The sequence below is a fragment of the Natator depressus genome, chromosome 2 (assembly GCF_965152275.1).
Source record: "Natator depressus isolate rNatDep1 chromosome 2, rNatDep2.hap1, whole genome shotgun sequence".
Lineage (NCBI taxonomy): Eukaryota > Metazoa > Chordata > Testudines > Cheloniidae > Natator > Natator depressus.
In genome coordinates, this window is record NC_134235.1 from 72845502 (window position 1) to 72863282 (window position 17781).

The 17781-nt window shown below is 40.6% G+C and overlaps 1 protein-coding gene across 5 annotated transcripts in view; it reads right to left on the reverse strand.

Annotated features, from left to right (window-relative positions):
- Window positions 1–17781, reverse strand: part of DTNA (dystrobrevin alpha) — a 297368-nt gene that overhangs the window by 86856 nt on the left and 192731 nt on the right. For all 5 annotated transcript variants that reach the window (XM_074944419.1, XM_074944416.1, XM_074944418.1 and 2 more), the window contains 3 exons: window positions 14825–15038; window positions 3782–3867; window positions 2245–2399 (listed from right to left, as the gene is read on the reverse strand). In XM_074944419.1, the coding sequence (XP_074800520.1) occupies window positions 2245–2399; window positions 3782–3867; window positions 14825–15038 (455 nt within the window). The remainder of the gene's footprint in view (window positions 1–2244; window positions 2400–3781; window positions 3868–14824; window positions 15039–17781) is intronic.

Consider the following 17781-nt stretch of genomic DNA (forward strand, 5'->3'; position numbering starts at 1 on the left):
GTTGTATTATAATTTGGGTCCGTGACACTGAATCCTAACTAAGACACATGTTATTCAAAACAATCTTGTTCAGTGTCTGGTTACCAATACTAAATCCTAACACAGTAATATTTAATAAAATTGGTTATTGTCCATTCGGTAGGTTATCTGAAAGACAGCATCTTTAAAAAACATACTGGATCTATGTCAGCTACTGGTATATCACAGAGCAGTGCAACCAATGAAACAGAAGCTAGCCGTTCCTGTTTCCTGCCCAGCAAAGCTTATCCCAGAGAGTGACAACCAGCAGTAAGGGTAACCTATAACCTAGTCATAGGATAGGGTAAAAGCACACAAGACCAGATTTCACGGTGGGAGACCAGATTTCATGGTCTGTGACACATTTTTCATGGCCGTGAATTTGGTAGAGTCCTAGCTATAAATTAAAACTTGATTTGTACCAAATAAAGTAATTTCTGATTCATTGACAGCTTTATGGTTGCACTCTTTTGGTGGTCACTGATTTTATGGATTAAAGAGGCAAAGACCCTTAAAAGGACACTGACAGTAATTTCCATACCTTTAAAAAAGTCATTTTTTTCCTCCTATAGTTTTTATCAATTGCTTGGAAACTTGAAACTAAATATACACTGAGATGAGGGGTGATGGGTTGTGGAGCCTACACAGGTTGTGGGCCTGAGGGGCCCATTAGGGTACCTGGCTGTACCTGTGGCGAGAGTCAGGTTTAACTGAACAAGAGGCTCAGTGGGGCAGGACTAGGCTGGATTATAAAGTCAGGAAGTTTGCAACAGAAAGAGGCTGCAGGGACAGAGTCTGCAGTCACTCTCTGGGAGCACAGAGGAAGGCAGGTGAAAACCCAAGAGGGAGAATAAACCCTGGGGTTCTAGCCCTAGAAGAAGGGTCAACCCCAGAGGAGTTGTGCGGGAAAGAAAGCCTGCGAGAGCTAGGTAGGAAGAAGCCCATGGAAACAGCATAAGGGGGAGGATTGTGCAGACCTTGACTGGTTGTTATGGAGTCCCTGGGCTGGAACCCAGGGTAGAGGAGGGGCCTGGGTTCCCCCTGCCAGCCACTGGGAAGTGGCATAGGCGCCATGGAGATGCCAACTAGACTAGCTTTATTACCCTGGAAGGGGAGGCCTATTTTGACTTGGCAGGAGGACTAACCCACGAAGGCGAGTCACTTCAGTTCCTGAGTGCAAGAGAAGGGCTACAGAGTGAGAGTGTGAGATGACAGGCTGAGGAACTGCAAGAAGAGGGCATCTGGCTGGCAGAGCTAATTCCCAGATGTGACCAAAAGGAGATACCCTAGTAGTGAGTAGACATCTCCATGTCACTAGGTTGTGGAACAACATTTGTCCAAGCAACAGCACATCAGAGTTAGGACACATTTTTAGTTCCACTACTGTAGATTTAATTTTTTAAAATCTCTGCTATAGCGATAACAGTTTTTTGATAGGAAGATAAATATATCATATCATATCATGTTTATCCTGCTTGTCAGGGAAAGAGGAAGTGTAAATTCCCCAGATCTATATTTTGGCAGTAAAGAAGAGTGGAAAAATACTTCTTTGTTCCCAATGTCTTCTCAGCTTCAACATCTTCCCTTACTTTGCATGTATTGCACTCGTGAATTTCTTATGGGTGGTAAGATAAATATAATCAAATATTTTTCGAAGGGTGTAAATCAATGCAGTTCCCAGGAAGGAATTCTCTTCTTCCATTACAGCAGAGCAATGCACAATCAGCTAGATGTAGTATTGGGTATTTTGGAGCTTCCCCCTGCCCCCACTCCAAAGCATTAGGTATTGGCCACCGGCAAGATATCAGACTCAATGCATCCACAGAGTCTGATGTGCTGTGACAAATGCCATATTCCTTTCTTAGTAACTTCAGTGCTTTCTTGGATCCTACTAAGAATTTCTGCAAGGGAAAAATCAGATATTCAGTTGCCTGTAAGCTTCCATTTCCAACAAAGAAGAGGTGAGAAACAGTTCTTTTTCACTGGAGCATTTCAAGTGTATCTGTTCCTTCATCACAGACATGAGCAATTAGATACTTGCTTTGAGAATTGGATTTCACCATGATGGAGATATAAGGTCAGGTATTCACAACTGTAGCAGGAAAGAGGAGCAGCATGACTGTGTGCGCGCACGTATGTGTGTGTAAAGGAAAAAAAGAAAAGAACAAAAGAAAACTTGTTTAGTCATGTGACTGACAGCATGTCAGCGATGCCATCTTTCTTTACCTGTTGAGAGAAACAGGACTTTGCCGATTGCTCCGTGTAACCAAATGAAGGACCTTCGAAAACTGCAGTGGGAAGTTTGAGAACCTCCCGCAGAAACATATCATACCTTCCATAAACCATCACTCCACCAGAGTCTGAAATCATTGAGAAAATATCTGGGGAAATTAAAACAAAACAAAAAATAAAAGCAAGAAAAGGAGAGGTTTACTTCATTTAAAACCGCAGATCTTCTCTTAGTTCAACAACATATGATCTGAACTTAAAGTAATGAGATTTTATATATAATGTATTCTACTTATGGAAAACGTTATTATTGCACATTTAATTTTAGCTTAACTTGCCAGAGGCAAAAGGAAAATGCACATGTAAGAAAACTATCAGATTTCTATATTAAAATATTCCTGCTTTTGTGGCTCTGCGGTGTCGTTCCTTTTTAGCTGGTGCTTGATGTGTAACATGAGAGAGTAATTTAGACAGATAGAATGGATCCAATTGGACGAAATGCAAAACATCAACTACAACTTTTTGTCTGGTGCCATTCTGGCACTGAGTCCGTGAGGCTGTTTGTTATTTTTTTGGACATGTAGAACAACAAATTTGAAATGCATTACTTGATTCTTATCACATTTTTGTCTTAAGTTATTTGTCATGTAAATATTACAACAATTTGTTATTCTATAGCTGCACCTTACTCTTTTTATTTTCCTTGATGGTAGACTTCACTTTCTTACTCAAAAAAAAAAGTTTAAAAGGATCCAAAACTTAGTGGAGGATGCTAGACTAAGGGACCGTTATAATTTTTCAGGCTGTTATGGCCACCTCTGTTCTAGACGGCAGATACCACACTGGGTACATCCGGAGGGAAATTCCAAGTGAAGGACCCTGCAGTTCACTGCTGGGAAACCAGTATCACACTACATCCTGCCACTGCATACAGCCTATGGACTCAAGGAATCAATAGCTATCCTTATGCACAACATTAGAGAAAAGGGAGAACTAAGCACTGTACTCTAGATGAAGCTGATCCCGAGGGACAAGAATTCTAAAAGGAAGTCTCTCAATGCTTCTGCAGCTAGAATAAATCTTGGCTAGTTTTGTTTGGAAAATGAGATAATCCTGTAAAGTAGAAGGGATAGACATGTGCCCCTGGAAAGGAAATATAAACAGTGTTTAAACGGTATTGTTTTTCTAACTGTGAAAATGAGAGAGATATGAAAGAGAAAATTGCCCGATGATGCTTCATAATGCTAGACATTTGCTGCACTTAACTGTACTTATATCCTTTGAATTCAATCAATTTGATCAGAAATCAAATTTGTACTGTGTTCATCAGAATTAGAGATGTGTGACCTGGCTCCAAAACTGGTTGAGAGTCCATCCAAAAAGTGAACTTATCTGAAGATGCAAATTGGTTCAGCAAAACCCCATCATCACCAAATATAAGAATGCTCTAATCCCATCAGGTCCACCTACCATTCAGCACAATTTGATATCTTACAAAAATACAGGGATGAACGACAGACAAAATAAGACTTACATCTTAATTTGTCCATGATCTTTCCTCCACAAAGAGTTGCCAAAGCCATTTTGACAGCAAAAACTGAAATTTTACCATGTCCTTCCCTGTTTGATAATAAAAAGTTGTTATATAGCATGATCTGACCAGCATGAATGTACATTTTAACTGCATCTCTTTGACATGACATAATACACCAGGCACATATTATATGCAGGTTCACAGAAATCTTTAGATCAATGCATTTTTCTTTTCAGATTTTTACTGTTTTCTTTTGAGAGGACACACAATGGCAGATTTCTCTGTAAAGCCATCAACAAGGCACATTTTAATATTAAGCTTATCAGAACAACATTTGAATGCTGGTTAGCACATTCTGCATTAAGCTGATTACTCTTATATATGGTTATTTGTATTATTGTAGTGCTCAAAGGCCCCAATCAAAATCAGGGCCCCACTATGCTAGGAGCTTACATCCTGTTTCAAATTAAATTGTAACAAGTGAGTGCAAAAAGCAATAGTGGGGAAAGGAGGATGAGGATAATGGCTAAAGAACATGTGGTTACCCAGGTTAGCTATTGTACAAGTTAATGGTTCCAAGCCGTTTGCCGTTTTCAGTTATACCCTTGATTTACACACAGTCTTAGAAGGCATTTAGTTAAAACATTGACCCTAAGGCTCAGTCCAAACCCCACTGAAGTCAACATTAGACCATTTATTTTCAATGGACTTTGGATCAGGCCCCATGTTGAAACCATCTTATCTTCAGGAAAAGCCTCTTTTTAAATATCACCCTTTGGCATGGTCAGAATTTACCATTTTGAAGGCATTGACATAATACTATAAAGGGTTTCACTAGTCCCATATGACCAAGCAGAATCCCACACTTTTCCCTGCAGGAGTGATGGCACAATCCATTGGTTAAATCAAGAAGTTACGCATCTGGAATATTTAATTTCACACAAATTCTATTCAATACTATTTAACACACATGAGGGTATTTGATATAGGGGGAAAAAAGTTCTATAATAATTTTCTTACAAATCTAGCCATGTCCCAGTCAGATAAGGATCTTTTCCTCCTTGGAAGGAATAAGGCTGTATATTGCAGTGTCCATACACAATGTACACATTTTATGAATTGTTGATCTTTTCACTGAACTATTTTAAGGCAAAACTCAGCTGCCCCATTTCCATACCAATTATTCTGCAGCCACCTCAGTGATTTATCATACAGAAACCTTAGCACATTCCAGTTTCTGAGCCAGTATTTTCTATCTTCATTATAAGGACTTCTGCTTTAAATTCTAAAATCATTTCCCTTGGTATGAAAAAAAAAAAACTAGCACAGGTTGTTTAAAGGAATTATGCTATTACAAGCAGAAGCATGAACATGCTAAAATGTACAATATCACCAAAAATAATAAAATTCCTCCTCTTTTGCATTAATTTTTTTGGTCTCAATTTTCAAATGGACTTTTTCTTTGGATTTCTCAGCACCTTCCCTCAGGGCAGTTAAGATACAAATTACATTGGGGCAGCATTTACCTATTACCCGTGGAGACGTTTAATGGGTTCCTATCTCTCTGTTTAACTAAATCACTGAGAGCATATTCTCATCCTAATAAAGAGAATTATTGTTTCACAGTCAGCCAATTCCTTTCTTTTCAATTTTACAGCATGACAAACCCATTTTTCCTTTGAGTTTCAGCAATGGGACTAACAACAGAACAGGGTACTACTCAGTATGAGGATGGCAGAGTGAGGCCATAAGATTCTGTGTCACTGTGGGGAACTAGATAGTCTCTGACCTCCAGTCTCTTCCCCCCCTCCCCGCATGGGTTTATTTATATTTACTTAAGGATTATTTTTTTTGAATGGCAGACACATCAGTTAGCCTTCAGCTTTCCACCCCAGCGACAGAGGCTTTTCCCACACTTGAATGGTTATGGGAGCAGGACAGTTGGGAAAGGAATATATTATATATAGGTTTTGGAACTCTCAATTTGATTTGATTCGTTTTGACACTATTTTGTATCAGTTATTTGTATTCATAAATACATAAATTAGAGACAGTGTAAATTCAATTGGCCCAAAGTTTTATTTTTTTTATATATATATATATATATATATATATATATATATATATAAAATCACACACACGTTTGATAACTGGACCTGATAACGGGGTCTAGGACTTTCCAAAGTCCCCAGGGCCCAGAAATGCTCCAGGCAACTCTGCTCTGTAGTGTATAGCTCCTCTCTACTAGCAGTAGTAGGACCTCTTGAGTAAAGTGCTGCCACACAGGAGTAAATACCTCAGCCACAGGCTGATAGCATCATGCAGGTATAGACTGAATTCAGAGTGCCTCAACTGAAGTGTTCATAACACCTCGCAGGCTGACTAACTGAAAGAGACTTACAATTTTACTCGTAGAAAGAGCAGAGAGCACAAAAGATTTTGAATAGTACCTTTCATATTGAAGGTATCCCTCAAACGCTTCATAGTATTGAAGCAAAAGTGACTGTACAAACATAGCAGCCTGTACGTGTTAAGCAACAGCACAACAGAGTTTTGAGATAAGGGAATGCTGGAACAGCTGCAGCGGCACAGGAGCCAGCAGCCAGAGCTGTAAACAGGGGCGTCTGAGTGGGAGTTTGTCTTGTGGCGCTTGTTTGGGGTTTGCTTTTGCTGTGGGTGGTGGTGTTTTGGTGTGGTTTGTGTTTCCCAGATTAACAGGATTTAGGTGGGGAGGCTATGACAGATACAGAGGCAGCAGTGGGAGTGACCCATGTCGTGGAAGACACAATGAGGATGACTGGATGTGGAAGCTGTGGTATGTACATGATCCTGGAGGGGGCATCTGGTAAGAGTTTTGTCAGCATGAAATGCTGTCTGATAGAGCTGATGGAAGAAAAGATCCGAGGTTTGGAGATGCAGGTGGAAAGTCTGGTTGAGTTTAGAAGGGGGTTCGAGCAGATTATGGAGCAAAGACATGAGGTAGCTGAAGGGAAAAGCTCCGACTTGCAGATGGAAGCAGGACTGAGGAATTTGGAGGGGAGACTGGATGAGGAAAGTGGTCAGTGGAAGCATGTGACTAAAAGAACCAGGCAGAGGAAAAGACGGGCTAGTGAAGGAGAAAGAGCTCAAGAACAGGTTTGCAGAGCTGGAAAATGACGAAGGGGCTCAGCAGGTAGTCACTGAAGGTGGAAGGGCAAGGAAGAAGAGAAGAGCAGGAAAAGGGGAAGAGTCAATGGAGACTACACCAAGTATGAGCCCCAGGAGGATACAGGATGGGTTGAAGAGGATACAAGGGAGAATAGGAATGGAAAGAACTTGCAGCCAGAGGCAACAGGGGATAGACTGGAGAATAGCACCATCACCAGGAAAAGGCAGGTCTACGTGATCGGGGACTCCTTACTGAAGAATAGACAGGCCTGTAACCAGAGCTGATCCAGAGAATAGAAGGGTATGCTGTATTCCAGGTGCTAAGATACGGGATGTAGACTTGAGGTTGAAAAGGATCCTGAAGGGAGCAGGAAAAAAACCCCCTAATTATCCTTCATGTGGGAACAAATGATACGGCTAGATTCTCGCTGGCAAGTATTAAGGGAGACTATGCTAGGCTGGGGAAGACGTTTAAGGAAATCGAGGCTCAGGTGATCTTTAGTGGGATTCTGCCTGTTCCTAGAGAAGGGCAACAAAGGTGTGACAAGATTATGACTATCAACAGATGGCTTAGGCAGTGGTGCTATAAGAAGGGCTTTGGGATGTATGGCCACTGGGAGGCATTCATGGACAGAGGACAGTTCTCTCAGGATGGACTTCATCTGAGTAGGGAAGGAAATAGACTTCGAGGATGGAGTCTGGCACAACTGATTAAGAGAGCTTTAAACTAGGAATTTGGGGGAGATGTCCAGGTAATCTCCACACCGGATTTTAGCATTGAGAGGGAAGAAAACAAAGAAAGAAAGAAAGGATACAGCCGTGGGTAGGAGAATATATATAAGGAGGAAGGGCACTATGGATACCAGTCTAATAGGTCATACTGGCTGTAGAATGACCGTGCCTAATAGGGTACAGAATGTGAGCAAGGCCAAACAGCAAAAATTAAGATGTTTGTACACCAATGCGAGGAGCCTAGGTAACAAAATGGAGGAACTAGAGCTACTGGTGCAGGAAGTGAAACCAGATATTATAGGGATAACAGAAACATGGTGGAATAGTAGTCATGACTGGACTACAGGTATTGAAGGGTATGTGCTGTTTAGGAAAGACAGAAATAAAGGTAAAGGTGGTGGAGTAGCATTGTATATCAATGATGAGGTAGAATGTAAAGAAATAAGAAGCAATGGAATGGATAAGACAGAATCCATCCGGGCGAAAATTACATTGGGGAAGAAAACTACAAGAGCCTCCCCTGGGATAGTGCTTGGGGTGTGCTATAGACCGCCAGAATCTAATTTGGATATGGATAGAGCCCTCTTTAATGTTTTTAATGAAGTAAATACTAATGGAAACGGCGTCATCATGGGAGACTAACTTCCCAGATATAGACTGGAGGACGAGTGCTAGTAATAATAATAGGGCTCAGATTTTCCTAGATGCGATAGCTGATGGATTCCTTCATCAAGTAGTTGCTGAACCGACTAGAGGGGATGCATTTTAGATTTGGTTTTGGTGAGCAGTGAGGACCTCACAGAAGAAATGGTTGTAGGGGACAACCTTGGCTCAAGTGACCATGAGCTAATTCAGTTCAAACTGAATGGAAGGATTAACAGAAATAAATCTGCAACTAGGGTTTTTGATTTCAAAAGGGCTGACTTTCAAAGATTAAGGAAATTAGTTAGGGAAGTGGATTGGACTGAAGAACTTATGGATCTAAAGGCAGAGGCGGCCAGGGATTACTTTAAATCCAAGCTGCAGAAGCTATTGGAAGCCTGCATCCCAAGAAAGGGGAAAAAATTCATAGGCAGGAGTTGCTGACCAAGCTGGATGAGCAAGCATCTCAGAGAGGGGATTAAGAAAAAGAAGAAGCATACAGGGAGTGGAAGATGGGAGGGATCAGCAAGGAAAGCTACCTTATTGCGGTCAGAACATGTAGGGATAAGTGAGACAGGCTAAAAGTCAAGTAGAGTTGGACCTTGCAAAAGGAATTAAAACAGATAGTAAAAGGTTCTATACAGAAAGACAGAAAGACCACTAAGCACTGAGGATGGAGTGGAGGTCAAGGATAATCTAGGCATGGCCCAATATCTAAACAAATACTTTGCCTCAGTCTTTAATAAGGCTAATGAGGATCTTAGGGATAATGGTAGCATGACAAATGGGAATGAGGATATGGAGGTAGATATTACCATATCTGAGGTAGAAGCAAAACTCGAACAGCTTAATGGGACTAAATCGGGGGGGGTGGGGGCAGATAATCTTCATCCAAGAATATTAAAGGAACTGGCACATGAAATTGCAAGCCCATTAGCAAGAATTTTTAATGACTCTGTAAACTCAGGGGTTGTACCATATGATTGGAGAATTACTAACATAGTTCCTATTTTTAAGAAAGGAAAAAAAGTGATCCGGGTAACTACAGGCCTCTTAGTTTGACATCTGTAGTATGCAAGGTCTTGGAAAAATTTTTGAAGGAGAAAGTAGTTAAGGATATAGAGGTCAATGATAAATGGGACAAAATACAACATGGTTTTACAAAAAGGTAGATCGTGCCAAACCAACCTGATCTCCTTCCTTGAGAAAGTAACAGATGTTTTACACAAAGGAAACGCAGTGGATCAAATTTACCTATATTTCAGTAAGGCGTTTGATAGCATGCCACATGGGGAATTAGTTAAATTGGAAAAGATGGGGATCAATATGAAAATTAAAAGGTGGATAAGGAATTGGTTAACAGGGAGACTACAGCTGGTCATACTGGAAGGTGAACTGTCAGGCTGGAGGGAGGTTACCAGTGGAGTTCCTCAGGGATCAGTTTTGGGACCAATCTTTTTATTACTGACCTCAGCACAAAAAGTGGGTGTGCGCTAATAAAGTTTGTGGATGATACAAAGCTGGGAGGTATTGCCAATTTAGAGAGAGACCGGGATATCATACAGGAATATCTGGATGACCTTGTAAACTGGAGTAATAGTAATAGGATGAAATTTAATAGTGAGAAGTGCAAGGTCATGCATTTAGGGATTAATGACAAGAATTTTAGTTATAAGCTGGGTATGCATCAATTAGAAGTAACGGAGGAGGAGAAGGACCTTGGAGTATTGGTTGATCATAGGAGGACTATGAGCCGCCAACGTGATGTGGCCATGGAAAAAGCTAATGCGGTCTTGGGATGCATCAGGCGAGGTATTTCCAGTAGGGATAAGGAGGTTTTAGTACCGTTATACAAGGCACTGGTGAGGCCTCACCTGGAATACTGTGTGCAGTTCTGGTCTCCCATGTTTAAGAAGGATGAATTCAAACTGGAACAGGTACGGAGAAGGGCTACTAGGATGATCCGAGGACTGGAAAACCTGTCTTATGAAAGGAGACTCAAGGAGCTTGGCTTGTTTAGCCTAACCAAAAGAAGGTTGAGGGGAGATATGATTGCTCTCTATAAATATATCAGAGGGATAAATACCGGAGAGGGAGAGGAATTATTTAAGCTCAGTACCAATGTGGACACAAGAATAAATGGATATAAACTGGTCATTGGGAAGTTTAGACTTGAAATTAGATGAAATTTCTCACCATAGAGGAGTGAAGTTTTGGAACAGCCTTCCAAGGGAAGCAGTGGGGGCAAAAGACCTATCTGGCTTTAAGATTAGACTCGATAAGTTTATGGAGGAGATGGTACGATGGGATAACGGCAATTAATTGATCTTTAAATATTCATGGTAAATAGGCCCAATGGCCTGTGATGGGATGTTAGATGGGGTGGGACCTGAGTTACTACAGAAAATTCTTTCCTGGGTATCTGGCTGGTGAATCTTGCCCATATGCTCAGGGTTTAGCTGATCGCCATATTTGGGGTCGGGAAGGAATTTTCTTCCAGGGCAGATTGGAAGAGGCCCTGGAAGTTTTTCGCCTTCCTCTGAGGCATGGGGCACGGGTCGCTTGCTGGAGGATTCTCTGCTCCTTGAAGTCTTTAAACCACGATTTGAGGACTTCAATAGCTCAGACATAGGTGAGAGGTTTTTCACAGGAGTGTGTGGGTGAGATTCTGTGGCCTGCGTTGTGCAGGAGGTCGGACTAGATGATCATAATGGTCCCTTCTGATTTTAATATCTATGAATCTATGTTGCAAAAATTGCCACTTGCTTTTAAATTGTCAGAGTGGAGCAGAAGGTCCTCTTTTTAATGCATAGGGGTACTGCCCTCTAGCGCCAAAAATGAGTATGAGGCCAGGTTTCAGTCCAGGACTTGAGCCTGCAGCCCTCTGGCCAAGTATGAGAGTGGTACCAAAAGAGCTGCTTTGACACCTGTTAAGCTATCCAGTTATATTTATGCTGAAATTGCCATAAAGAAAATAGAAGTCTAATGCATAGACCAAAAGAAAATAAACTACAGTAGTATCTTCTGAATGTTTTGAAATACAACAAATTTGTCCCTTTAGAGGGGCACAAAAACTCTGATTTCATAGTTGACTAGACATGAAACAGGCTTTTAAACTATACTATCACTTCCAAGGGGAACAGAATTTCTTCAAACAATTATGGGGGCTCTTAACAGCTTAATCATGACAGTGAACTCTGAATTGTCACAGTGTATAATTAAGAGTTTCCTTTCTTAGAAATATTTCAGTAAGGAAATTAATTGGAATCAAGCTGAGCTCTTTCATTCAACTGAGCAATACGTACAATGACCAAATCTCTGAACTGCACTTCTTGCAGGTCTGTCTTTCTTTTTTAATGGTTAGCAGGACTAGATAACTTGCATTAATTGACAAAGCTGGAGAGAGTAGAGAATTTAACATTCTGCGACTCTGAATGGAAGGGCAAATGAGAAGCTGCTTTCAGGACAGGTATTGAGCTTCTCCACAGACTGACTTTAATTCTAGAAAAGACATTTGTTTAAAGAGAGGGGTGAAATCAAGCCCCTCCAATTATGTCCTGTATCTTTCATAGCCTGGAGACAGAAGCTTGCTTCCTAATACAGGTATCCCAAAGAGCATAACAAAACTGCAGTCTCCATGTCAATGAAGACAGCATCCACATTTCACTATTGAGCAAGTGTGATAAGAGGACAATTTGTAACATATTTCACACTATCAATCGAGAGCTCTTCAAGAACTATTGTACTGGATTAGACCAGCATTCCATGTAGTCTGATATCATATTTCTGACAATGGCCTACACTAAATGGTTAAGAGGTTTGAACTAGCCATCCTGTTGTGTAATAATGTACCACAGAGTGGTAGAAGGGCAGATATTTCTTCCTGACCCCAGGTGATCATCTTATGCCTTGAAGCAGATGCAACTGCCCAGTTTTCATGTGCAATCTCCTTTCTTAATTACATAACAAATTAGGCATGCATTTGCGTAGTATTTAGAAATCTGACCTCCTCATGCTGTTTTGAAACATACTAAGCTCTTCTATCACCTGACAGTGAGCTTCACACACTAACTATACACTGAATAGATTCAAATGTCCTTTTAATTTTGACTTTTAAATTTTACAGAATTCCCTCGTTATTGTATTAGGATTGATATATCTGTATTATTGTAGTTCCTCTTATTTTTCTCCTTTCCAAATGGAAGATCTCAGGAAACACTCAATCTCGGAAAAATTGGGATTCAGATTATTAGGGCACCCCCCGAGGATGCACAAAATTGAATGTCTGAGTCAGTTATATATTAATGTAAATTTTAATTTAAAAAAGATTCAATCTCCCAAATTAATTGGAGACTGAGGACTGTAAAGTGCAAATCTCCCCTCTAAACAGACAGTAAGAGACAGGCCTGTAATCCTTAGTTAAGGAGAACAGGGTTACCAGGGGTTAAATTTAGGATTTCAATGTGATTAACATCTACTTGAAGTCTCCTTCACACTGCCAGAGCGGAGTACAGGGACCTCAGTGTAAATATGAATTCAGGCCAGGTACTCTAATCTGGGGGTGAGACATAGTCAAGATTTTACCCAGCCTTACTGCCTTCTACTGGGTTTTACAGCATATATAAAAGCAGTACAATGTCTGTTTTTTCCAAACACATTTGCACTGTTTGTTTCTGTGCTTGGGCATTTATGGGAAAAACCCTGCCCCCTCTTGTACTAGGACACAGGGCCTTCAACACAGCAGAACCATGTGGTTCTTCTAAACAGGCAGAAGCAGCAGGAGCAGAGATGTGAATCCCCTGCCTCAGAGCCCCGCCCCATGCTATACACTGCGTACTTGGGGCAGGAGTCTGATGGCTCTGCTGTTATGTGGATCCATGGGAGATTCCCTTGAGAAATGTGGGGCGGGGAGGGTTATTGACATACCGATAGGAATGCCACCTAGGGCATTCCAGATCAGAGGCAGAATCAGAGGCTGTGGAGCTGGTCTGAGGCTTGAGTCAGTAACCCCCAAGGTACTCCCTAGGTGTGGGCCAGAGCATATGAACATCTGATGTTTACAGGGAATGTAGAAACCTTTAAAATACATTCAGTGTCACCATTTAAGAATTGAGGAGTAAAAGCCTTCCCACCATTTCCCTTGTAAGGAATCCTGATATATGGCTGGTAGCTTTACTCCAGATCTGATGAGCTCCAAAACAAAAACACATCATCACTGGTCTCACTTTCACAGCCATCAACCTTTCCCTCTTTTTTACAGCAGGGGTGCAGTTTACATGCAGCACCTACCAGCGCACATGTCCAAGTGCTTTCATTTTCTTTCCTTCCTGTTCTTGTCAAGTCACGAATTCAAGGCTTTTCATGAATTAAAATGCCCCGTTATGTGTTTTTGCTGCCTTAAAAAAAAATCCTGAAGGCTACAGTTTCAGAACCTATTGACTTTTTTCCTCGGAGAGGGAAGGAGGGGATGCACAATACAGACACACTGTGCCTCTGCAGCTCTGTCATGTGGAACGACTGCCTCCCCCTTCCCCCCCCCCCCCCGCAACTGTTACCATGGTGACTAAGCCATACCAGTTGATTTGGCTCTGAAAAGGTGCACAATACCAAACAAGAAGTCCGTCAAGTGTGTGTATGGGAGGAGGGGGGAAGATACTTATTTTAAGGCTTCTCAAACAATGTTTTCAGTTGGTGCATTTTCAAAATATAAATGGTAAAGAGGAAATTGGCAATTTGCATGTGTCAAACTAAATTGAGACTTCAAGCTATTCAGATGCTTTTAAGCATGGCAACAACATATTCATGTCTCTGCATTCAATAACCATAATATGTATCTATAATGTTAAGCTAAAAGAAAAGGAGGACTTGTGGCACCTTAGAGACTAACAAATTTATTTGAGCATAAGCTTTCGTGAGTTACAGCTCACTTCATCACATCACTTAACACATGTTAATCTAGGAAACTCGCCATCTTGAGCTCACCCGTTGTACACCGGTATTCCGACACATGGTCTAGGAAGTAACTGACAACATTAATTTTATTCCATCTCCTGATCCTTATCTTATTTCTGCCATGGTCTTATAACAGGCTGCATTACCAGGAACCAGAAAAATTGCTTGCAGCTGCAAGAACTTGCAGCAAAAAATAAATAATGAGCCATTAACTTATGGCACTACCATAGAATCATTACAGTGGTTTCAGTCTCTGATATTTCAATATGTAACAGTGCAAGATAAGAGTGGAGTCACTCTGCTCTGTCAGTAATTCTATTCTGAGTAAGTCTGGAGTACCTCTGTGGAATACACCAGAATTACTCTGGATATAATTGAGTATAAATGAGACCAGAACCTAGCTCCTTTATGCCAGTTCCCCTTGCAATATTAGTTCTATTTAAACATTCATTATTTGGGATAGAAATTTTAGTTTGTTATCTGTTTTTCCAAGTGACACAACAGACAGACAAAATCCTTCCACTGATCAGGAAAAAGAGAAACATATATGGATAGCAGAGGGAAACTTACGGATCGAAGGCTGCTAGCAGGAAGTTGAGCAGTAAACTGATGGATTGCTCTACATTGATCTGGTGAGTAGTTGGCATCCGTTTGTTGAGCTGGTAAAAGATAGTTGAAAGCACAGCTTCCAGACGAGCCACATTCAATTCTATGTTTGGGTCCAAGTTGTTTAATGCATTTTCTCGCAATGCTTCTATAACGTTCCAAATGTCCACCAGATGTACTACATACAATTTAAGAACAGTCGTCAGATACTCGAATTCACATATTGAAAAAAACAAAATTGACTCATGCGCTCGTACTCTGGCATAGTACACATAGTTCAGCGGATATTTTATGTATAAAAAACAATTTTTTCCCCATCTTTGGTATTTAAACCAATCAGGAGAAAAGAGCAAGGAAAACACCATACCTGCTAATAAAATAATCATAAATCAAATATTAGTTTAGTTGAAATGTCATCAGAAGTTGAGAGTTTGGCTCTAATTCAGGAAAAAAGCATTTCCCATTCAGGAAAACACTTAAGTGTGAATTTAAGTCCCATTAAGTCTACAGAAATTAAGCACACGCTTAAAATTAAGCGAGTGTTTTCCTGAATTATAACTTTATGGGTAGCAGTTTGAAAATTACTCTTATTAATTTACAGACCTGGAGGGATTTTCAAAGGTTCCAAAGAAAGTTAAGTACTTATCTCACATTGACTTTCAAACTCACTCAGGCACTTTTGAAAATCCTGTTCAGTAACTTGTACCAGAGTCAAAGTGCTTTACAAAAACTGAAAAAAAAAAAAAGTATAATTGCATTTGGACAGATTAAATTATAGTTTTAAAAAGAAAAGGTACAGTTGTGTTCTTCAAATCATATTTCATTCTCTTAAATACATTTGCCAAGTGTTTTGTTAAATCTTCCCTTCTCTTTAGATTCCCTGCCCAATTTAAACTTCCTCACTCTGTCTTTTCACCAGGGTAGCTTAAATGATCAAAATAAATAAAATAAATAAATTAAAAAAATCTCCAAAATTTAGTGTCAGAGGGAAAACCTTGTGTGTATCTTGATGTTACTAGGGTGACATCAGGTCACTACAAGTCAAAATTTCCAGCGGTGGAGGATCATTCAATATGTTTTCAAAAATTGCTCTAGTTCAAAACTCTGGATTCATCTAAATCCTAATTCAAGGTAACATTCCAGCTGTTCTTATCCTTTGTAGTAACCGTTGAGAAACAAATACTATTTCATAAGATGCATACAGTAAAAGGTACAAGGTTACAGTACAGATTTTTTCATTACAGTGATAAATGTTGCATTGTCTTTATATCTTACAACATATTGAGGTACATCTGCACTTTGGAAGAAATGCATATTATTATGGATAAAGACATCACCCTAATCCTCTTTAAATGGTCTAATTCTTTTTTATATGAGGGGATTTCTTTATTTCTAATCTTCTACAATAGCATCTATGGTGCTCTGCTCCCGTTTGCATGTGCTCTACTGCCAATGGACAGAGGGTAGAGAATGCAAACTTAGTGACAGCATAACCTCCTTGTATGTACTAGACAGACACTTTTCCTGCTCCACTTGCCATATGTTAGCAAAACACTGGGAAAGGTTGCATGATGTAATTCCATGGTCAGACCTAGTTGGTATCTTAGGTCTTTGTAACACAAGGAAAACCCCTATAAGTTCCCTTTTCAGCAGGTTAGATTGAGCATCCTCCTAGACTAGGCTAGGCCGACAGAACACACAGCCGGAAGTTCATTCCTTCTGATGCTCTTGCCACGTATCCTATTCTCCTATCCTCCAACTGGAAGAAGAGAGTGTCACTCCAGTAGAAGTGTTGGAATGGATCCCAAGTCCCCTTTATCTGGACCTCCCAACTGGCTTAACTCCTTTCAGCTGCAACTAGCCACCAAGGTAAAGCCAACTTGTTTTAAAAGAAGCTTCCATCTCTTCAGATGGCCAGCCACCCCTACATGCAGTTTGTCTCTGTGGAAGTAGTAAATCTAAATACAACTTTGATGACACGACTAGTACTTAAATCCAGCTGCCAGAGTCAGGCTGGGGAAAGAAAGGGGGAGCCAGATGCTAGGCCAGCTGAGGGTCAAGGAGATGGAACTATCCACAAGTTTGGTTTTTTTTGTTTTGTTTTTTTTTTTTTTTTTACACTCTGACCCAGTAATGGAGGGGGGCCAGACAGGCAATCGAAAGCAAGCTGCCAAATGATGGGACAGGTGGGCTTAGAATACACAAATTAGATGGCCTTAATAAGAAGGTAAGTGCAGACAAAAGGCAACAAAGTTAAGTGTGCAGTTTCAGCAGCAGTTCTAGACAAACCTAAACAAGAGGTCTGGTTTTCAGGTTGGTCCAGACCAACTGGATGGGCCAGCAGGCAACCCCCCAGCAATTCAACCAGACCAATCTGCATGGATCTTATACTGCAACTGAGCTTCAAGTAGTGCATTTTAGTGGTCAAAGTTAGCTGGTATATATAGGGCTGATGAGAAGGAGGGAAAGGGGGAACAACTGTACCAATACTGAGGCCCCCCCAAGCTCAGCCCACCTCCCAAAACTGTCTGTAATCCCTGTGTAAATAAAATGAAATGGGAGAGGTCGGGCCCCCCAGTGAACATGGTTTACCAGCGTCCAAAGCTTCTTGAAGAGTGTGGGTATATACTCAGTCCTACCTTTTGTTCAGCCAATTGCTAAGACAAACAAGTTTGTTTGCATTTATAGGAGATAATGCTGCCCGTTTCTTGTTTACAAAGTCACCTGAAAGTGTGAACAGGCATTCGCATGGCACTTTTGTAGCGGACATTACAAGGTCTTTACTTGCCAGATGTGCTAAACATTCATACACCACTACATGCTTTGATTTGTAAGCTCTAAAGTTTTACATTGTTTGGTTTTTGAGTGCAGTTATGTAAAAAAAAATTCTACAATTGTAAGTTGCATTTTCACAGTAAAGA